Below are 23086 nucleotides of genomic sequence, written 5' to 3'. Positions count from 1 at the left end.
CGAAACCCATCAAAACCACACATCCTTGTTATGAAGCAATGGTGGGTAATTTGCTGCCATGATGCCTGCAGGAGTGTTCAACAGGTCAGTGTTTTACACCTCATTGCTGTCCACACAAGCGTGGAAACCTTATGTAACCGTTTCATCACTTGTGTCACTTTACTTTTCCTTCTCCCTCTTTCAGGGTTGAGATTTTCTTCATCAGTCAGGGCTCAGAGCACCTGCAGAGGTGGTTCATGTTTATCACTGGTGGAGACTTTTCTTTTTTTTATGCTTTTGGGATTTGAGTCAGACCTGTGAGACTCTGCAGTGGGCTCCACTCAGACTTTTGTAAAGAAGATAATTGCATTGCCACCTATTGGAGTACTGCTGTAAAAACAAGAGGACCCCAAAATGTTCAGTCGTCCCGGATCCTGCATGTGACTGCACATTTGATGATTAGAAGTGAGCCAGTCTGTCAAATGGCTTAAGTGCAGTACGTTAGAGACAGCTTGAATATGTTCTCCTGTGTGTGAATTAAAAGAGGATACATTTTGTGTCCTGTTGATGTCTTTACATTGACTACAATCTACATTCTTCTTCTGAGTGAGCTGAGTGGTGTGTGTTTACCTCCACTGGAGCTAAAGAAGAACAAGTCTGACTGCAGGTTTGGCTGCTTTTTATTAAGCAATTACCCATGCAGTAATTTTATTCTCTTATATTAAGTATCTCAACATATCCAAGCTGCTGTGGTGTCAGTCAATGAATCTGATGTGTTTCTACCTGCAGGCTGTTGCTGCACACAAAGTGACAACAATACATTGTATGACCGTGGATTTCATTTTTCAGGATGTGAGTGTATATCTTTCAGTGGGGAATATTATCAAATTTATTACCAATGAATTACAAATCACACTAGGTTCTACCTCTGATTTATCATTTATCATTTATGGGCAATGTTTATTAATATTCCAACAGTTAATGTACAAATATAAGCTTTTCAACCTTGCAGTCATTCAGTCTCTCTCTACACCTGAATGCTTAAAAACTTATGAAGAACAACACAAGTACCCCAAACCCGAGTGTATCTAAAATACATTTTAATCTTGCTGAAATTTGTTTTCACAATATTGTTTACAATATTAATCTGTCTTCATTCTCTTCATCCTCGCTCGGGTCTTCTTTATCATCTCGAAACAGAACTGTACAATCATGTTCATGTAAATTGTTCTACATCAAGGCACAAGACAACAGCCGTTGTGGGGGGGCCTTGGGTAGGCTGATCTTTAATGGCGTCCCTGTGGCACACACAAAAACAGGGTACCCTCGGGAGGAGAGGGGGGGATATGGAGGATGTGGGAAATGGGAAGCATCGCATGGAAGAAATGTGCTCTAACGAGGTGAAAGGAGGAAGAAAATAAGGTGATAACCACTGCTGCTTTCATTTTATTTTTCCAATGATAGGCATGTATAAAAAAGAGGAACCATGAGGATGTTTTTTTTTTCTTCAGGAGTTCATTTGTTCATATACATAAACTAAAGTGCTTTTTTTTCTCTTTTTTTCTCTTATTTGCCAAAAGCAAAAGGTTTCACTAACAGGATGGAGATGGGGATGAGAAAGTCCTGTGGTATCTTTTTTTCCCATAAGGAGGTGAGAGAGTGGATAAAGGGCCAGTTCAGTGTTTATTTCCCGCTCGATTTTGTTTTTGTTGGTTTTTGCTCTCAGTTTTTTTCTGATGTTTTCTTTTTTTCAAACTCTGAAAGAGAGAAAGACAGAAAGAAAGAGATTAAATCATGACAGGATGAGCCCAAAATGATATGAATCCATTTGTAATTTCAAATAAATCCGTCAAGGGTCCAGTTAGGTACGATCATTCACATTGTGGTGTTACAACATGTGGTTACTTTTTTAATTAGCAGATGTCACAGGTTGGAAATCAGAGTCTAGGAAGGAAGACAGAAGGTCTCTATTTACCGTTTCTCTGACGGTGCTCACATCTGGACGCTTCTCCTCCGCCTGCCGAAGGCCTTGGCACCAACGTTGGTGGGGACGAAGTTGCTGTTGCCCATTCCCCCCGACCTGCTGAGGAAGTCTGCCAGGCGGTGAGTCACGCAGGTTGCCGTGTTGCAGGCTCGCTTCTGTGCTGTAACGCTGCTTCAGGAGAGCAAACAAGGGATTAACGCCGAAATCATCCATACAGACCTGCACACGCACACTTTAAAAAAAAAAAATCAATATTATCTTCAATATATGATGAAAGTAAGTTAAAAAAATACATCAAGCATGCAAAGTTAAACTGTATATTTCCCCTAGTTTGTCATTTTTCTTACCTTTGGACTTGATGAGAGCTTCAGAGATTATTTGAAGGGCACTATCAGTTGCTCTAAAACCCTATTTATGTCCATTTAATGTCCATATATGCAAATGAGTCCATGGAGTTCAACTCACTGTTTTAAAACATCCCTAAGAATGAAAATGAGCTAAGGCTTCCTGGTAGAAAAATACGTTTATTGAACAGCAAACATGGTGTCGCATGAGTGGATCATTTATTAATGGTTCCATTAAGTGATCTCTCTCAACTCTGAAGTTTCAGGGGCTTTGAATTTGCCATCAAATGACTCCACAGTACACAAAGATGGATGTCTGAAACAGCTCCTGAATTACATTTATGAGAACTAAGTCTGATTGTCTGAAATTATTGGGACAAATCATTCTCTGCCAAAACACACAAAAGGGGGGGGGGGATTTAAAGGCCATGTTCTTCTAATTTCAATCAAGCAGGTAAAGTCAACATGCACTTGCCAGTCCAAAACTGAAACTGGGATGAGGAGAGCTAGAGGACGGGAGAGGAGAGAAGGGAAAAGGAAAGGAAAGGAAGAGGGGGAGGGAAAGGAGGAGATGCGGTAAAGCTAAAAGAGGGTCTGAGGGAGGATGAGGATGAGGAGGGGTTAGATGCTGTCAAACGTCTCGCCGTAGCTTGCATAGCTGTCACTCTCAGGCGCACTGCGCTTCTTGCCGGGCGTTCCTGCTCCCACGTTCGTGCGAGGGAACGTCTGCAACTTGTGCAGCTCCTGAGACAGTTTGCCCAGCACACAGGTGCTGAGGTTGGAGCAGCGCTTGGTTAGGGGCCTGTCCATGCTGTCGGGGAGGGGACACACAGAACACATGCACAGAACAGGCTCATGGATATAAAAAAACATGCAGGTAACACTTTCTTTATCTCTCTCTTCCTTTTTTCCTTCCATTCACGCATTCATGCATTTCTTTCTCATGCCATCACAGGTATCAAAAAGTAAATATGAAAACATTCCCCCCAACACACACACACACACACACACACACACACTCTAGCATCATGCTTTTCCTCTTTTCCCATCATTCAAAGGACTTGTCATCCATCCCCTCATGCGCCAAAACCTCCATTGCCCCCCTACCCCCACCCCCAGTCAATCCCCTCTTGTCGCATCTTTTACACCCACAGAACAAACAGAAACCAGTCGCTTCCCACTGTCATGCAACTCCACTTAATTGACATCATGCACACTTATTCGTTCCGTTAGGCACACACTGCTCACATGCCCGGCAGGCAGGCTGGAAATAGTCCCTTCAAACAAAGTCAAAATCAAACTCATCCATGCAGGAGCAGGGTCGAGACGGAGAAGAGGGATTGTTTTTGTTTGTGTCTTTTCTTGGGAATAATCCGCTTTTCTCTTTTTTGTCTGCTGAGAAGTACATACCTCTACAGCTGAGGGAGGAGAGGACACTAAAAAAGATGCATCCTCAGTGGTGTCAAAGTGAAACCAGAAAATGGTTCCTGCATAAAGTCCAGCACGGTTTGTTTTTAATTTTTTTATTTATTTAAGAAGTTTAGTTTGACCAGTTACCTGTCTATCCTGGCTTTAGTCAGCGTTCACTGTCTGTGTCTGCACAGGGAGAAAATGTTGACCACGGGTTAAAATAAAGAGGAGTCATCTGTACCTGTTTCCTTCGGTTGCCTGCTGCTCCAGCTCCTCTGCTGTCATCTGCACAAACTCCTTCACGATGGCGTTGAGTAACCTTCGCGCCTCGTAGTCCGTGAGCGTGACTCGGTCTGACATGGACTCTAGACCCGGTCTGGAGTGAAGGGGAGGGGGGGGGCATAGGGGTCAGAAGGGTTTGGGGAGGACAGGCATTGAGATCAGCATTAAATCCTTCTCTATAGAATTATCACCTGCAGTTAAAAGGAGGGGGGGTGGGGGGTATATGATGGTGTTAGGGTGGGGTAGGGTGCTGTTGGACTGGCTGGATGGATAGGGGTGGGGGGGAGGTGGAGGTTGGCTGGGACGTCACCAACTCTGAGAGGAATGACGTCTGAGTTGGAGGGCCCCCGGCCAACACGGGGAAACAATCTGCGGAAAGTGCCCCATCTGAGAGAGGGGCCGATGTGCAGCCGGCCCCAGATTTATTACTAAATCGATGGCTTCATGGGAACAGTGTGGGGAGTGGCTTGAATGAGGCTTCATATAAATATATAGATCACATTTATCTCCTCCTAAAGTGAATTACTCTTTATTCCTCTTTATTTTTTCACTTTTTGCTTCTTTTTTGTTTCTATTAGTCCTGAGATATTTATCATCTGATTGGATTACACTTAAATAAAAATCCTCAAACTGTAAATATTATTTAGGAAAATCAAATTAATAAGATGTAAACAATAATTTTAATTATTGTAAACCTAAAAAACCTCCACTGAGCCTGAGATTTAGCTTCATAAATTATTAAGATAAACCAGAGCAAACATGTTTAAAGTTTGTCAGCATGCACATTATTACACACTGCAGCACCTGCTGTATCTTTGAATGTGTTTGCATCACTCCGTCCATCACATATACAAATCCTTCCCCAATAATTTCCTATTTTTCCAGCGGCACTGACAATACTTTGTCTATATTTTCCAAAAAAAAAAGAAAACTCTACTTGATACAATCAGGGAAAAATATTTTTCACATTTTCCGAGGTATCTTTTTGCCTCCTTCCATTCCTTCCCAGCGGTTGCTTGTATTTCTACTGCTTGCCTTTCAAGTAGCTGGAAAATGCATGTCAGCTGAGAGCGTGAGGTGTGAATGTGGAGCGTCTCACCTGGCAGGGGCGGCTTGTGAGCAGTACATCTGGCAAATGACCAGGGCGTAGGCAACGAGGAAAGCAGAGATCTTCAACATAACCATGGTCCCCTACATAGCAAGAGAGACATCCCCGTCAGCTGCTTGTGCACAGGACTGCTGCCGCTCACACTCACACACTGCTAAAATAAGTTCTCAAGTCACCTAAAATTCATCAACATACATCTAGTAACTGTACTTGCAGGCGTCTGTTCTTCTCGTGCTGTTGGGAAGAAGTTGCAAGTAGAAAAAAAAGCTTTTTGTCATTTCCCCGAGAGGTGAGCTCAGCTCTACCCACATCCCAGCTTGCCACTGTTTATCTCTGGTCTCCAGCTGAGCGTCCTCGCTTTGACTTCCACACAACACCCCTTCAGACCTGAGCCACAAAACCATCCCCCCTGCTCTGCTTCTACAAAACACACTGTTCCTCAAAAAACATCCAGCCAAGAGCACAGGACAGGTAGTTCTCTCATGTCCTGCGCCTCAGGTCTCGGAGTGTGGCATGTCTGCGGGTGGGAGCGTGTGTGTGTGTGTGTGTGTGTGTGTGTGTGTGTGTGTGTGTGAGGGTAGGTGGGGGTCCTAGACTCTGTGATGCATGTAACACTTGCTAGTGCTGGAAGAGGAGGGGTGAAAAGCGAAAGGGAAGGTTGGGGGGGGGGGACTCCAAGCCTGCCAACTCCCTAAGGGACCAGTGCATTAGTGTAATGAGCTGCCTGCACTCTCTCTCTCTTACTCTCTCGCTCTCTCTCTTTCTCTCTCTCTCCCTCTCACACACACACACACACACAAACACACACACACACTTAAACCTGGTTCCTCCAGTCCACCTCTTCTTTTTTTTTCCTGCTGTTCTTTACTTCAGCCTCTTCTCATTTTTGACTCCCTTTCTTCTTCTCTGTCTCACTTCCCTTTTGTCTCCCTCTATCTCTCACTCTTTGGCCTCCAAGTAGCAGACTGGACCCTAACAAAACGGGTGGTGGTGATCGTGGTGACCCCAGTGGCCACACTCCAATCTCATTACCAGCAGCATCACGTCACTGCAGTCTAACGCGGCGCCTCTGTGTCCATATCCCCTCTGATCCACACACACATGCAAACAGCTTATCAGCTACATTCACAGTCAAGCTGCCGTCCCAACACTTCGCCCAACACAGCATTAAAAGTCAACACTTACCTTCAGTGATAATCACCCAGCAAAAAATAAATAAATAAATATAAATCTCTATGTATCTCTATGCAAAACACAGTAAGTTGACTTTCTCTCAACTTGCAGAACAACTCTTGATTCTGTTGCATGCAGCGCCAACGCACCAGCCTATATATCCCACCACTTGGATTTGTGCATTGACTGTGTAGGTGTTTAATTATCCGCCAGCAGCCAATCACGTCGCTCTGATGCTACGGTGAGCCAATGGGACGCCTCCCCTCAGTCCTGGCTCACTAATAAGGGATATGGCTTTGCGCTGACGTCATTCCTTAGTCACTAAGTGCTCCATTCACAAAATCCACCAGTCATTTTGACCATTTGTTATCTCCAATTTGCATTGAGGTCATTAATTAAATAGGAGGCAAAGCAAACTGGTGGCCGTGGAGAAGCTTCACCAGCAATAAATATTTTAAGAACCTTCCAAAAATGTTACATTGCATGCTATATCTCAAATGCCAAATCGATAAAGGCCCCCCCACCGACACCACCACCACCCTCCCAGCGAAGCACTTGCAGGCGGGGCCATCTGCTGGGGAGGGATGTACACTACACAGTGACGCACTCCTGGGCTCTTCATTCATAACGTTGTTTGGATAGCACCAGCTCCAGCACTACACCCACTGCGCCTCAGCTCAGTACAGACCATCTACAATCAGCTTATGTAATCTGCTTGTTATTGATTTGATTTGGGGAAAAACGATGTGATTCACCACAAATATTGAACTTGTAGCCATGCATATGAGTCAACTCTGCTCAGAGTATCCATCAAATTACTTGAAAACTACAAAGCATTGTGCAAATCTTTTGTCTTCTCCAACTTAAATTGTGTATTGTTTATTGTAGTCTGCAGTATAACCCAGTCCAAGTATGACAGCCTCCCTCCCCATCACAGTGGATCATCAAACCATATTAAGTTAATAAAGTGATACCACAGTCAGTCCAGTAATGATCACTGCCGCCTGGGCCTCCTCCCACACACTGAGTAAACGAGTTGTCTTCAGCGAGATCAATCGATGACCGCCTCTGACAAGAGCTGTTTCTCAAAAGCAATTACACAACTGTTTGTCGTGCGCCATCGTCTCAATTCCCTTCCTTTTCATTAGAGTGCAGGACAGCATGCATGTGTGTTTGTACAGTAAACTGTGTGTGCACATGCTGGAACCTCTGAGTGCACATGAAAGAGCGTGTGTGTGTTTGATATGTGTCTGCGTGTGTGCATTCAAAGTCTGTGTGCAAAATGAATGGATGTACAGTAAGTGTGTGTGTGTGTGTGTGTGTATGTGTGTGTGTGTGTGTGTGTGTGTAGGATTATATGTCAGAGTAAAAGAAGGGGAGGGGTTGCCTCTCCTTGTCTGCGTCATAGAGGAACCCCATTAGACAGGATGAGCCTTTTAGTGCTATTGAGGCACAAGGCTCACCCATGTCAGACGCTAAATCACTGCTGAATAGACAGCTGCCGGGCCTCATGCCACATCTATGTACCGACATTGCTTTTCTACCTGCACATCCTCTGTCCTGCCATAACTTACTCTGCACAGATGGATACATACCAGAGGACCACTAACTTCTTCTAAATTATAACTTTCTCTTAAGCTGTCATATCAGATTCAGCTTCTTGATCATCCATACAAAACTTTGCAAAAGCATTGATTGTAAACCGGTTCACCTGTCATGGAAGACTATAAACAGGTTGCTAAAGATAAAGCAAGTAACAGGAAAAAAAGGAGTCTCTGTGAAATTGCTTTCATGCATTCCCCCATGCTGACCACATATTTTACCTGCTGCTTTTAAAAAGAGGTTCTTTTTTTAGTTCTTCAGGCTCAAGTCTACAGTAAAACAAACGTTCAGTGTGGCATCAGCTGCATCATCGCTGCACCACAGTGACACTTCAACAAAAGCTCAGTAAAAAATAAAGGAAATGTTTTGGAAGTGACAATAAATAATTAAAATAAATGTGTGTACCATCTGACTCACAAGAGTAAAACGTTACAAAGAATGAGTCACAAAATGTTAAGAGAGAAATCGCGAGTGCCAAACCTTCAGAAGTATTATTATTTATATTTTAAACTTTATTTATATAGAATTTCCTAAATCTGGATTAAAAGGTGTTTTACAGGTGGACAGCAAGCAGCAAACTGGAGTTAAAAAATTAAGCCAACACTGAAGCACCAAAAACTGCAGTTCCTCAAATGACCACTTGAGTCTGGCTCCAAAAGTGAGTCAGTCCCCATAGACTCCCATGTTAAACTGTCCAACCTTACAGCAGAAATAAACATGTTTACAGCCTGGTACAAAAAATGGTTTTAGTCTGTGAAGCTAATTTCTTCCTTTAAGACAACTGTACTGGGGTGAATTTTTTTATATAACTCAACTGTTAAAATTTTATTAAGGCTTAAATTGATGTATAAATGAGAGTGCATTGATTTGAGTGACAGATGGGTGAGCGTATGCTTGCCACAAACTGGCATGCACTGAATTCTCAGCTCCACATATGCCCCACCTATTTGCCCATTTTGTTCTGTTATAAAACATTACATCACCACCCCCATCCCACCATCCCCAGTGTTTGGCTTTTGTTAAAACTATTTAGTGAGGTGGTTAATCAGTTTTAGAACCAGTAGTTTTAGGAGGATTTAGAATTGGGATGCTGTTGAACTGTATTGCATTATAGAGACCCATGTTTCTATAACCCCCCCAAACATTGAATAAACACTTCTCGAAAACTCTAAAAATCTGAACATTACAACTTTCATGAAGCTAGGATTTATTGCAGGACTGTTGACTGCATTATTCTGGTGTTCCTAATAAACTGCCAACTAAATGACAAACTAGTTGAAACAACTACTCTTAAAACTACTATTATCTCGCCCTGACATTTTTTAAAGCTCGTTTTGTATCCTTTTGTAACTACCTTATATACCTATTTGGAAACAAACTGGGAGCCCACTATACTTGTGGGGTCAGACAGATTTGTGGCGACCAGAATGATGGACCCCCTCAGTTTCAGGGGTATGGGTTCGGCATTGTTTTATGATCTTAAGCTTAGTGATAGGGAATGCATTATGGCAATGACAGGTCCCCAGGAATGTAGCAAGACAAGGATGTGTGTGTTTGCATGTGTGTATCTGTGTGTACATCAGAAAGAAAACAAAGGAACATAAATTTGTCTCGTAAGGATCTATAAAAAGTTCTGTTTTAACTTCATTTGTGGATCTATATGATCATCTCCTGTATGTCTCTGTACACGTGGCCTTTTAAAATCAATTGGACAAACGGAGTGTGGTGTGGTTGTGTCACAGTTGAACTAAAAATAAACTTGCCTTTCTTAGCGCCTCGGTGATGCAGTGTGTGTGTTATATGTCATCTCTGTGGGTCTATATATTGTCTTTCTGTGTGTGGGTGAGTGTATCTATACTCTATACGTGCATACTTACATATGTGGGATGATTTTTTTCAGCATGGGTGTTCCTTTCAGGTCATCTGCATCATACTTCACCCAAGGGAGCAGCACAGGCCTCCCTGACCCCTCCAAAGTTTTTCCCTCACTTCCTGAAAAAACTTTGGAGCGCTGAGTCGATATGGTAACCTTTGGAGCTGGGCCTCCCTCAGCTGAGATCAACACGCCCACCGTAGTGTAAGTTATTACTGGGGACACAATGACCACTATGTCTGCTGCTCCTGCTGCTGCTCCTGCTAGGGTATTATTGGATGTGAACAAACGTTATGCTATATGTCATCTTAATGGCTCAGCTGCACTGGACCAGTCAAGTATCTTCCATGTACATGTAAAAAAAAAAGTACACCTGCAGAATTGATGCCAACACACAGAGGTAGTGTTATTGATACTCCTGCATGTGTAGGACTGCTGTGCTATTTGTCAGAGTAATGGCTGAGCCCATTAAAGAGGTGATGTATAGGTATGTTTCATGTCACGCACACACACATGCACATTAGCCACATGCACAGTGGTATCACTGCATGAGTTTAGGTGCTGTCTCAGTGTTGGGCGTGCACACACATAAGAATTAAATGTAAAAAATCAAAATTCAATGCCTGCAAAACAAATATGAAGGTGGACATAAAAGTTAGATGTACTGTCTATATTCCAAGCAGCAGTCGCCGAGGCTGAAAAATGAAGCCAACGCTGAAGAGCCAAAAAGTGCAGTTCCCTAAACAGCCACTGGAGGCTGGCTCCAAAAGTGAGTCAATCCCCCAAGTTAAAAAGGTGTTGGTCTCTATGGCTAATTTCCCCCATCATGACAACTATACAGGGGACTATACAGGGTGTTGCTGCTTTGAGTGACAGGTGGGTGCTGTCACTGTGGGCTAGCCATTTGGTGTCTTGGTGTCTGCTCAGCATCACCTCTGCTAATCGGAGTCCCTGAGCGTGACCTCTCAGCCGTGTTTGTGGTGTTGGTGCCTTTTGGAGGATATTACATAATATATAAGGCAAATAATCAACCTCCAGGTTGGGAACCACTGATTAAACTCGCTCTGCTCCAGCTCTTGCAATGCAGCTTCAACGCTCCTTTATGAACTGAAGCCACCAAACATGTTGTGTTTGTTCAAGGGGCTCGACTCTCAGTGTTGTTTTTGTTCTCTCCAACTCGAAAAAATAATTAGAGTAACAGTTAGCTTGATGATGGAAAACAAATGTTCAGTGGATATTTGTTGTTTCTCTTTCAATAACTTGTGACTCTTAGAAACAGAAGAACAATTTACAACCACTGGTTTCAATACTTGAAGAGCTGCCCACAGATCATACCAGTTGTCTGGAGCTTAACGAAGGACAGTCTGTGAAATACAGAAAATCACTAAATACCCGATGGACATGACTGACTGAAATACTGTTGAGGATGCCTTTTGCTGTCACATTGATTATTATCCATGACACTTAATTGTTTGTGAATCGCTGTCTTTCTTATATTGTATCAAGAAGCCAATTAAAGAAAAGAAAAACATCTCCAAACAAATAGCCCCTTTAAGATGATTGACGACTGACTTTAGAATGTGCAGCATTTTCAATTGTTTTGCTTGAAAATGGCTGAAGCAGTCCACTATCAAAATAGCTGCAGATTATTTTTACATTTTACATATTTTACATCTTAACTAGTAGTTTCAGCTCCCTCAACGTGTCACTAAAATTACACAGGACAACTGACATATTAAAGTCACACAAAGTGAAGGACAAGAATAAGTGAAAGTAAGATCCCATCTAATAAGCTGTGAATGTAACCAGTATTGTAATGTCAGACTTTCCCTTGCGCAGAAACCATAAATCACCATTGGGAGGACAGACAGTGTTGATAGGGTCAGAGCAGGGTGATATGATCTATGAATGGCACTGCTCACCATTGGGCAGCTCCCAGTCAGTTAAGGCCAGGCCCATCCAGATAAATCACTTCCTAAAGAGAAAGGAAAGCGAAACAGCACTTAAGTCACCATCCAACTGCAGCCTCCTGTAATGGCTCTCAATCTCCAAATCTAATCAGTGGCTTGCCACCACAAAGGAAGCTCGCCACCTGATTGAATACAAGTTCAAGTGGTGGAGCTGCTGTCACTTTGTGGTTTTACATCAGGGAGTCGAGTGACTGTGTTTAAACACCTGGGATGTAGCTTTCACTGGGATTATTGGGAATAGGCTGGGGTGGAAGATATGTTGCTTAAAGCAGGTGTTTGTTACACTCTTGTTCCGACGGAACAAGTGGCTGAGCAGAAGGTCATCAGTTAAGGAAGCATGTAAAATGTCAAGGAGCAGGCAGGTAGTTCTAAGTTTCCAGGCGTTTGCTGTTGTTTATCCCCAGACATTAGGGAGATTACATTCAATCGTTGAAACCTCAAAACATCAATCAGGGGCCTTCAGCATTGCAGCGTGGGCAGGGTGTTGGCCCCCTGGCACTGTCTAAATGGCTGGGCTTGCTTCTGCTCCACATTCATTGAAGAAAGAGGAGCAGACCAGAAAAAGAGACCTCTCAGCAGTCGATAGCTAGACACTTACAAATGCCCTGGAGGAACAAAACAACACTAAGGAGAGTTTGTGCTTCTGAAAAGTGCCTGTTGGGAGTCCTATTTATCATGATTACACAATAATGAATGAAGTGACCTGACTAGCAGGAATGTGGTGGAATTGGATTTGAGTTGTGCAGTGATTGTGCTTGCCAGCTTGACTATATAAAACATTATGATAATCACTCAATCATTTATTTCATCCACTCTCATTTCCTAATAAAAGAACCTCTTGCAGTGCTAGACGGTGATGCACACACAGCTCAGCTCTGGTATACAGTCTGTTCATTTTTGCAACCTTATCTATGAATGGCACAATTAATACATCACAACTAGGTGTTGAAATACAGGCAGGACAGCAGTGGTCAAACATGTCCCATCAGTTATGCTGATTGAAGTTTAACTCTGAGTAACTGAACCCCTCATCCAAACGGTATTTGTCAATTCGTACCTCAGCAAATGTAACTGGGCACAGCAGGCCTGTCATTTAATAATATTTAGTAAGAGAAGAATTTGGGGTGTTTTTAAGCTTTCCAAAAACTGAAACCACAAGAGCAAACATGTTCATATTTGTCTTTTCTAACACAAGCTGCCATCATTAGCATGTTGAGCTGACTGGCTTACATAGTAACCAAGCATTACTTCCCAGGCCACGGAGCATATGTCATTAACTAACTATCTTATATGTATTTTTATATATAATATTGTTATATATTTTGTAGGGTTACAAGTTCATTAAAGAAAATTTTCCAGAAAATTCCCCCACTCTGTAGAAGAGTGGAGTAATTTGATTTTAAGCTAAGGCTAGCAGCTCTGTCCTGCTCTCTATCAGATTTAGTTTTACACTCGAGCAGCCCCAGCCAACATTAGCCGAAATAGCACCACATTCATCAAACACATTGGTTGGTCCACATCCTGAAATCCTTTCTCGTAACATTAAAAGTGAAAACATACTGTTTGAAAATATGAATAAGCAGCCACACAGGACTCATTTACTCATTTGACAGACACTTTTATCCAAAGCAACTTCTGATTGAGGACAACACTGAAGCTTCAGTACAGTAGGAGACCTTGGAGTAAGCACTAAGTACTAAATCTGTTCAATAAAGCCAAGTGGAAAAAGATCAGTTAAGAAGTGTATAGTAAGTGCTAGTTAGGTGTGTTAGGTGTTAGGACAGGAGGTGCTCTCAGAAGAGATGAGTCTCCTAGAGATTCTTGAAGATAGAGAGGGACGCCCCTGCTCTCATAGCATTTGGTAGCTTGTTCTACTAAACGGGAACCACAGAGGAGAGGAGTCTGGACTGTGGTTGCCTCCTGTGCAGGGATGGTAGTGCCGGGCGATGTTCTCTGAAGGGTCACAGGGGTCGCGAAGGAGCATTACCCTGTCTGATGGGGTGAAGTAGATGGTGCAGATCCAGAAGTCATTCTGAAGGCAGCATTAGTGGCTTGAATTTGATTCAGGTGGCCAAACAGTCTAATCTTACCTTAATACCTAATCATACCTATAACACCAGGACTAAGTAGCTCCAAGTGAAGTACAATGGTGTTTCTTGAGTCTACAACTAAAGATTCTTCTGCCAATTGTTTTCTGGATTAATAGTTTGGTCCATTAAATGCTAATTTGCATTTAGTCTAAGGTTATGTCATCAAATTTATTGTTTGTCGAACCAACAGTCCACAAAGAAAATCAGCATATCACAAGTGAGAAGCTTTTTGTTTGAAAAAAGACTTACTTGAATAATTGCTGATGCTGATTTATGTATCTAACTATTAAGTGAATATTTAAGATACTTTTATATGGTTCTTTTAAAAAAAATAATAAAAAAAAAAAACATTAAAGTTCAGTCACACAGTGTTTTCAACAAACCCTAACAGCTAACATTAGCTTTAGCAAGCTGTACCAGGGACAGCTGTCATTTCTAACTGGCAGAAACAGTTGCTGGCTGAAAACAAGACTTGTGTGCCTCTGTTTGAAAACAAGGACCAACTTTTATAGAAATAACTGAACAATTCAATGGTAAATCCACAGTTATCATTATAAACTGCATAAGAACAGAGAGCTTGAGGAGCATAATTAAGTAGGAAGTCTTGGGCTTAGTAAACAGTCAGTTATCAGACTCTTGATGGAAATCATTTTTAAACTGGTATTTCAGGACAGCTCCCAAAAATCCCCCCTGCACAAACTGATCATCTACACTCATGTAAAAAGTAACACAGCTTGACTGCCCTTTTTAAGATATCAGTCCTGCTTGAGATTTTGTGTGGTGCAGGAGTTATTTTTGCTCAAATAACTCTGATGCACCTAAAGAAACCATGGAGTGACTCAGGCTGGTGCCCTGTTAAAAGCTGGGCAGAGGCAAGCAGTTCCTCTGAAGTATCTTAAGGAAACTTGGCTCCCGTCTTTGGAGTCATTTCAGATTCAATCACACTTGATCAACCTGGACCGCATCCCGTGGTATTTATAGAAAGTTAAACATTATGCGGTTATAAAGCCTGGCCCAGACCCAAGAATCTGCCATCATTTCTGCCTCTGCAGTAAAGCTGAGAGTTGGAAATTTCTGGCTCTCAATGTGGCTCAAAGATGCTCAAGTTACAATGAAACTGAGAAGGAAAAGCTTCATTAATGGGCAAAAACATGTCTATCTGTAAATAATTTCTTGTTTTAGGCAAAGTTAGTTTTTAAAAGTGGCTTTCAGGAAAGGTCTCAATCATTGTCTTTTTCCTATACATTTCTTTTGTCTTTTGTCAGAGTGCACCGAGTCCTTCCTTACATCATCTGAATTTTTTTTTTTTTTTGCATCATTCTTTCATTACTTCTGTCTTTTTTCCTTATCATTATTCCTCTACCTCCTGCTGCCTAAGACAAGTTTGCCTTGCCAAAGACTTCTCATCATCCTTTGGAGAGATCGTTCTCCCTTACAGAGGAAAATGTCTCAAATTGTGGACCATCAAATTCCTGACCCGTGAACCTCTTCTTTCCCTTGTTATGTCGCCCTCATTGACGTAATTGAGTCTACAAGTTAATGGTTTAGACGGCACGGCAGTGAAATTAATATGGTGTGTCAGCCTCTGCATTTTTTTTTTCCCGCTCACCTGAAATGGGACAGTTTTTCCAATCAGTCAAATGCAGTTAAAAGCACCCTTCACTCATAAAAGCCATTATTGTGACATGATGGATCCTGAAGCACAAGAGGCCATTAAGGGGATTTAATGAATAGATTAGCTGGAGCAGCCAGGTGTCTCCAGAACAACACTTGATCACACGCCCACCTAAACAGAGCCACCACAGTGTCTCCTGCCCATTAGGGTATCACGTCACACAAGTTACAAGTCATTTCAACTGTATTTCACTTGTTGACGAGTTTATGTATAAAATAAATTAAAAAAATCTGGCCTCATGATGGTAAAACATTCTTTCCTCTACTGAAGACTTATGCTTTGGACAAGGATTCCCTCAAGACACCTAAATATGACTAGATGTCAGTTTATCATCGGATTTTCCAAAACAGCCAAGACTAAGAGTCAAATAGCATAAATATCAAATTGAACTAACCTTTTGCTATGAACCAGAATTCCTCTGTGCACAGACTGTTTGACAGTCTTATACATCTCTGTGAGTATTGATTGGCAGGCCTCCCTGTCCTCATCTGGTGTCACGCTTGCTCCACTGAAACCAACAATACGTACTTAGACAATGTCCCGATAAATCCCACCACTGGAGCCGATGACATGATCGCATAGCAATGGCTCTTGCGAATCAGTCGATATCTTTTTATAGCAGCCTGTAATCGTTTAAATCAGTCACGCAAGCCCTTACTAAACCACGAGCTTTCATAGAAATTCTACTTTAAAGCACACAAAGGTCACATCACATGGGGATAGTTTAATTAAGTTCGACAAAAATATTTGCTGTGGGGCTTTTGCACTGCATGTTATGTTTAAATGCTCTGATCCAATAGCTGCTTGAGCTATTCTATATCGCCTATATTTTGTATCTTACCCTTTTCCTGTTAATACACTATTATTTTTTTGTTGTCATGTTGTTAATGTTGCTAGAAAAAGAAATACATTTAACAGTAAGATATACAATTTGAAAAACATCTGTGTCTACTTAAATATCCAAATATTGTCGGTAATATTAAGCATTACAGATGAAAATGTAATATCTATATCAAAAGCTGACTGATCCACTGGCTGGGTCCATTGAGTCTAGCTCATCAGTACTGACGTATACTTCTACCAGTAAGTAAAATAAAATTGTACAGAAATGCCAAGAGTACCACTGACTGTAGGATAAATTAATACATAAAGATGAATTAGTCATTGTGTGGTTTGCCTGTTACAAATTTCAACTTAACACCAGCTACAAAAATGTGTTTTTTCCTGAGCTGCTGCTTTTAAGGATAGGTTCACATTTTTTCATCCACTTTGCAATGAAAGACAGTAAGTTTGGAAGATACCCACCTGATTATAAAGTGCTACTCTTTTGTTTGATTGTTAGTTACATAACCTCACCATTAAACTGACCTGTGCCAAGCAGAAATACATGTGTGACGTCAGTGAAGCGAAGAATCAGAAATCAGAGTGATGCATCACACTGCAAACGGGGTTTTGTGCAAAACATTCATCCACTGTGAAATACTGCAAAAATCTGATCAGGAGTGACAACAAAATGAAGAGGGTGACTCTTAATAAAGACAAGCTGTAAACCTCTCCCAGCCTCTTCCAGCTCTGTCTATCATTAAATAATGTGTCATTGTGGAAAGAGACTGACAATCTGAGTAAATCAAATCAATCATGAGATCTGAGTTGATTTGTGGAATCTTTGTGGACATTTTTTTTTGATGCTGTTCTATAATAATTTGTAGATATTAAACAGATCAGTGCAGTGCAGATCTGACAGAAGACAATGCTCTCATCTCCAAAAGTGGCCACTCACATTAGCTTTATTCCAAAATTGTGCTGCTAGATGAGCAAATGCAATTAATGCTTAAACATTTGCTGGAGAGCCAAAGTAATGATTGGATGTCTCCGTCTTGTGGGCTTGGCATCATCAGATGTTTCTGCATTGACATAAGGGATGAGGGATGAATAAATGGTTCGGGTGCATTAGTTTTCAAATTAATTCGGGCTCATCAAAAGTCAGACATCTTTGCATTATTTCCCTGCTGCCCAAGACAATGAGAACAGATGTTCTGATTGTAAATCACCAACAGGGACACTAGCAACTCTTTTCAGTCTATTTGTACCATCATTATATGCACAGTCAATTTTATAAAGCACCATATTTACAGCTCAGGTTAAGTCTATGTTATTTTGCTAAAGGTTACGATGAGACATAAAATGAAGCAGATAAAGACAAGACTGAAATTGTCTTGTAATCCCAGCAGCACTCTGTGGCTGTAATACCGTAACACATCTGAAAACACGGTAAATGCTCTGCACTAATATAGCACTTTTGTAGTCTTATCAACCACCCAAACACAACGCTTTTCTACCATACACACATTCACACACCAATGACACATCAGGGGAAATGTAGGGTAGCCGGGAATCAAACTATCACCTGTCCAATTAGTGGACGACCCGCTCTACCTCCTGAGCCAGAGCCAGCCCCTAAGCATGAGCTACATACAAAGGTAAGTGCCACCATGTTAGCAGCCTAACATGTTAAGCACAGAGGTAGCTCACCTGGTTATGTGTGTATGATACATCAAGCCTGGGTTCTTGCTGCAGTGGCCTGGGTTCAAATCTGGCTTGGACCCTTTTCCTCCATATAATTTGCTCCGTCTCTCTCTTCACTGACTGTCAAATAAAAGCAAAAATACCACTGAAAATAAGTACTAAGTACCAAATACAGCTGTCAACATTTTAGTTTAATATTCATGTAAATTCTGACCTGTTGATGATACCACATAACAAGTCTGGGGATCATAAAAGCCATTAATATCTTTTAGGGATGAATGTCTGACATGTTGTGGTAATCTAGATCACAACATTAGACTGGAGAACTAATGAACCACTGACAGACGTTACCGTTCCTAGAGCCAGCTGTTAGTGTGATTTCATGGATAGGTTTTCAGTGTGTCATGTCTGTCCTTAAACTATAGTCAAGTGTGGGTTATAGGGTTTTGTCATTCAATATCTTCATACTGGACATTACCAGATTCCTCACTCATTTGCTGCCAATGTAAGTGATGAGGGACAAAATCCACAATACATTCAAAAAGTTCAACTGAAGCTAATGTGAGTCTTCAACTGTCTGAATGGGTGTTTCCATAGTGTTTCTATGCTGAGCTGCAGTTGAGTGACAGTAAGAAAAAGAAGGACTTTTTTAATGAAAAGGCTCTAACTCAGACTGCTGGAGTCTTACATTGACTTCATATAAACATCATATTAACTTTGGAATTCACAAAATAAGAACAGTAGATTTTGTCCCATCATTTACATAGACGCACATTCAGAGGCAGGAAAGCTACAGGCTCTTCTTGAGGCGCGTGCCTGAAAATATGAGGTAGAAATCTACATTTACACTTAAGCAGACTGGAAACAATCTTTGATAACAACCAACAAAGTGTGGGAGTCTGTGGAGACTATAAGAAGAAAATTCTCTCAGTCCAGTTTTACAGACACAACACTGAGTGGCAGAGGAGGTTTCCTGCAGCTGATGTTGCAGTCAGTCCTCATCTCAGAGGTCACAGAGGTAAAACTATGAAGAGCAGCCGACTGAATTTATGGCTCATCTCAAACTGACTGACCCATTGCCAATGCATACTGAACAAATCCCTGAATAAATGTAATACTGAACAATATGTGTGTGTGAGTGTGTTGACCCCTCCAGCAGCAGTGCAGTCTCCTGAGAGACTTTTCAAACTTCTGCTCCATGGTCAGATGCAGTCAGAGCATTAAAGTGATGGATTCACTGACGTGGGTCCATTTCCTGGCATTAAAACGATGCAAAATGATGGATAGGAAAATTGTAATTACTGTTAATCAACTCCGTCCACATTTCCTTCTTACAACGAAGAGTGTTACTCAATCACTTTTCATTTCGTGTTAGCCAACAACCTGCAGGACTCAAACCCAGTGTGTGAATGTGATGCTTGCTGGCATCAGGTGGTTTAAAGTGAACCAGTTCCTGTGGTATAGATTATTCTGGAGACACCAAACGTGTGGCCTGATACTTATTATCTGTCTATAGTTAGGTCAAAGGACTGAGCAAAGAGACTATCGAGCTGCTGATATTATTAAGTGCTCAACAATGTACTGTGTTTTTCTTTTCTTTTTTTGGATCCAGAAAAAGCCTGTTCAGCCATTTGCCACTGAAATGCTGCATAGGCGCTTTCGTCAACACCAGGAAACTGACGGCAGTCAACAGTAAAGGATCTCTGCAAGACCACCCCCCCACCCCCCCACCCTCACATGTACGCTCTGGCTGTTTGCTGTAACAAATGCTAAAGTCAGTGACGACATACAGTATTCAGACTTCTGAAAGGGGAGGGGCTGAGGTGGCTCTCCTCTGTTTGCTGCACGGCTGCTGACCCCTGACCCGCCTTGTTATAGGACAGCTGCCATCTTATTGCAACCTTGGCAGAGCTGCCACCTTCCCTGCCCATTAGTCCAGTCATTTTCCAGGCTAAAACTCGTCGCTGACCTATTTTTAGCAACATGGGGATGGGACTTGTGGGATTTAAAGCCACTCAGGATGCACAATTAATTCTGTATTAAGTAAATATATCGTCAGGTGTACACTGTCTGTGAAGAAGCAGCTCAGGTAGAAGTCACATCGAAGTAAAAATGAAGAATCTGTGCTGATGCAACACATGTAAAAATATATTATTCATAGAAATGTAAAGAGATTCTGTCTCAATCAGATTCAAGTTGTTTCATTGTCAAAACAGCAGAGTGTCTATCTCTGGCCTGTGGTTAAAACAAACTGAAAACCATGAATGGGTAGAGGAATGGGTGCACTCACACTCCTCTACTCTTTAAAACACCTCAATCCCTCTCCCCCCGCCACCACGCGCGAGAGCAGCGTCCACAGTGTGGCTTGGACCCATCACACAGTGACTCAGGCTGCTCTCCATTTGAAAAATTAAACGGGGGGCCGTTTGGCAGAGTTAAATGAGGCCCCCAGGAAAAAAATAAAACATGCTGAGCTCAGCACAGCTCCCACAATCTCAATCACAAAGGAGGAGGTTGACGCACTGATGTAATGGCCGCCACCGCCGTCGTGCTGCCGCTGCCTTGGCAGGGGAGGAGAGCTTGTCAGCACAGCCCTACTAATTCACCCCCCCCAACCCCCAACCCCCCCCCCCCCCCCCCAGGATCAAGGGTACATCAGATATCATTAACAGAGAAAAAAAAGGCAAGCAATGGCCAAGCTTAGAAGCAGACACAGAGAGGATGAGGCCATCGGTGGGCATTTCTCTGACTGCAGAGACACTCACCATGGAACATGACAGAATCCCTTAAGAAATAAAAAAACAAAAACAAAACCTCAAGACGACCAAGAATTTGTTGAGTCATAGAGGATATAGGCCTGTACATGTTGAAGCGCGTGTTCAGAGGAATGAGGGCAAGACATCATTCATTATAGGCTCAGTGGTAAACCCGCTACACACCTGTCAGCAGCTGTCCACCTGTAGAGCTGCTCCACAGTCCTGTAATATCCCTCATAAAAAGACAACGACCAACAACCATTAAAAGAAATGAGCTCTTCTCCTGACAGAAACTGTAACTGCTGCAATTCAGTCATTCTCCGATCAGGATTCAGAAGACCGCCAATAAGACCACTTATTGATGGTTTGCATAAATCATTGCATTTATGGTGTATTTCAATGGTATCTTTGCAGCACAGGTTCACAGCCTGGGCTCAACAATGGGACACAAAAATACATTTAAGGGTCATGAGATGATTAAGAGAAAAAACACAGTTGTGCTTCTTTTTTTAGGTGGTCCTAAAAATCTTTTTTTTGTTTTGTTTTTTGTTTGTTTTCTTGTATTACAGCTAACAGTCTTCAGCTGAACTGGTTGCAGCTGTTAGACAGATGCGTCCATGAAGAGAGGGGGTGGCAAGTAGGCATTGCTTCGTTTTTAAAAGGTCACAGGGCAAAAAACATTGAAAACCAATGCTTCACAGCAAACCAATACAAGCTTTAGCAAACTAAAATCCACTACAAACACTGAACCCATGAGGATTCTCCCAGAAGTCTCATTTCTTAACCTGCAATTTCTGACACAATTATCGTAATTTTCCATGACAGACTTTTAATTTCTGTGGTACTCACTGGTGAGTTCACAGTGTAGTAGCCTCATTACATGGTATCACTGCAGTATCAAATAGATAATGTTTTTTTTTTTTAAAACAGCGATTCAAAGTTTCTATATTTTCATCTTGCTTAAAACATGGTGTGTGAAACGTTCAGGTCGCTGCTGGTTAAAATGTGTTCATCATAACGGAGAAACATGAAGAAACACATCAAGACAACTCACTTTTAAAGCATTATACAAATGTATAGGTTCAGTTATGGAGGTAAGGCCAGTGGAAAGAAGATCCATTTGAACTGTCTCACAATTAAAAGAGTCAGAGGGGAATGCTGTCCTTTTTAAGGATTCATTTTTCATCATGTTTAGTGTACACTTATTTCTCTACACTAAGACAGATCAGTCAGCTTTTATGCTTTTAGTTGGTCGCACCTTCCTAAAGATGGAAATCAAGGAGACACATCAGAGGCTTCATGGATAATAAATCATCTGCTGACTTTGTCAAAGTGTGGCATGTCACACTAAAATAAGCTTACTGTATTTAAACCAGTTTTTAAACCTAATTTTGGTTCCACATCAACAACACGGTGCAGCTCAGTGTCTCTGCAGCAGAGCGTATTTTTCAGTCCAGTTTAAAGGTCATGTGTTACTTCTCCAGTTCCTGTCTTTTAGAAGCACATTGGATGAGAAGTATTGACTCAAGTGCTCTGTGGCACAGAAATAACATATGTGAATTATTAAAATGGGTGGCATTCACCTTTAAAGAAGCAGCCTGCACATGAACTGTCACTGCTTTCTTCTTGCAGCTGCTTGTGAGTTTTAATGTTACCTTGACTAAATGGAAACTTTTATTCTGTTTATGTATTCATCTATCTGTATTAAATTACTACACTTATTTAGTGTACTTTATTTAACATCATAAGAAGGAAGACACTGTATCTCACATATCTATGAAAATGTTATTTGGGATGGGATGTAAAGTAAGCATTTTTAATTTATACACTTGTGAGGTAACATCTAACTGTTGCACTGTTTTCAGTACAAAATCTGTTTCACAGCATTACTGTGTTAGTTGAGATTAGTTCATTCAAATGAACTGAACTGAACCTGCATCGTTTCAATGTAAATCCTCCATTACTGGAGTTTCATTATATTAAGCAGACTGACTTCTCCATAACTGACGCTGGCAGACATCAAAGTTTGCAAACAAGCATATAAAACACCCACCACTGTCGTCTACACGACAATTTGTTCCTCTGTCTTCTGAAAGTTTTTATGTGTGGAAAAAATGGCTGAAACAGCAGTAAGTAATTTGTGCTCCTTGACAATGTCCACAATCCGGCGCTGTAATAGACTGCTGCCGCCCAGTGTTCATGCAAAAACACTGCGACTCACCTTTATTTTCACAGCCCTTTTCAACACACTAAAACTTCAGTAACAACGATGAAGACAAGATATGATTTTTTTTTAAAAGCCTTATAAAAAAGG

At 41.6% G+C, this 23086-nt stretch overlaps 1 protein-coding gene across 8 annotated transcripts; it reads right to left on the bottom strand.

Moving 5' to 3' along the window:
• Positions 1 to 1057: 1057 nt before the first annotated feature.
• Positions 1058 to 22978, bottom strand: LOC139628973 (calcitonin gene-related peptide 1). 8 transcript variants are annotated; one of them, XM_071491306.1, is made up of 7 exons: positions 22826 to 22978; positions 18023 to 18136; positions 11678 to 11730; positions 5099 to 5190; positions 3959 to 4093; positions 1955 to 2134; positions 1058 to 1736 (listed from the first exon to the last, which is right to left on the bottom strand). In XM_071491306.1, exons 3-6 carry the CDS (start codon positions 11678 to 11680, stop codon positions 1972 to 1974), a joined length of 393 nt encoding a protein of 130 aa, XP_071347407.1. In that variant the 5' UTR covers positions 11681 to 11730; positions 18023 to 18136; positions 22826 to 22978; the 3' UTR covers positions 1058 to 1736; positions 1955 to 1971. The 8 variants fall into 8 exon arrangements, with proteins under 8 accessions (XP_071347407.1, XP_071347415.1, XP_071347425.1 ...); XM_071491314.1 differs by having other exon boundaries at positions 1955 to 2131; XM_071491264.1 differs by lacking the exons at positions 1058 to 1736; positions 1955 to 2134 and adding an exon at positions 2472 to 3118 and having other exon boundaries at positions 22826 to 22977.
• Positions 22979 to 23086: the final 108 nt, after the last annotated feature.

The sequence above is a fragment of the Trachinotus anak genome, unplaced genomic scaffold (assembly GCF_046630095.1).
Source record: "Trachinotus anak isolate AG129_WGS33_773 ecotype Australia unplaced genomic scaffold, CSIRO_AGI_Tana_v1 ptg000002l, whole genome shotgun sequence".
Classification (NCBI taxonomy): Eukaryota; Metazoa; Chordata; class Actinopteri; order Carangiformes; family Carangidae; genus Trachinotus; species Trachinotus anak.
The sequence above is the reverse complement of the archived record's forward strand: the minus strand, read 5'-3'. Positions and strand labels throughout refer to the sequence as shown.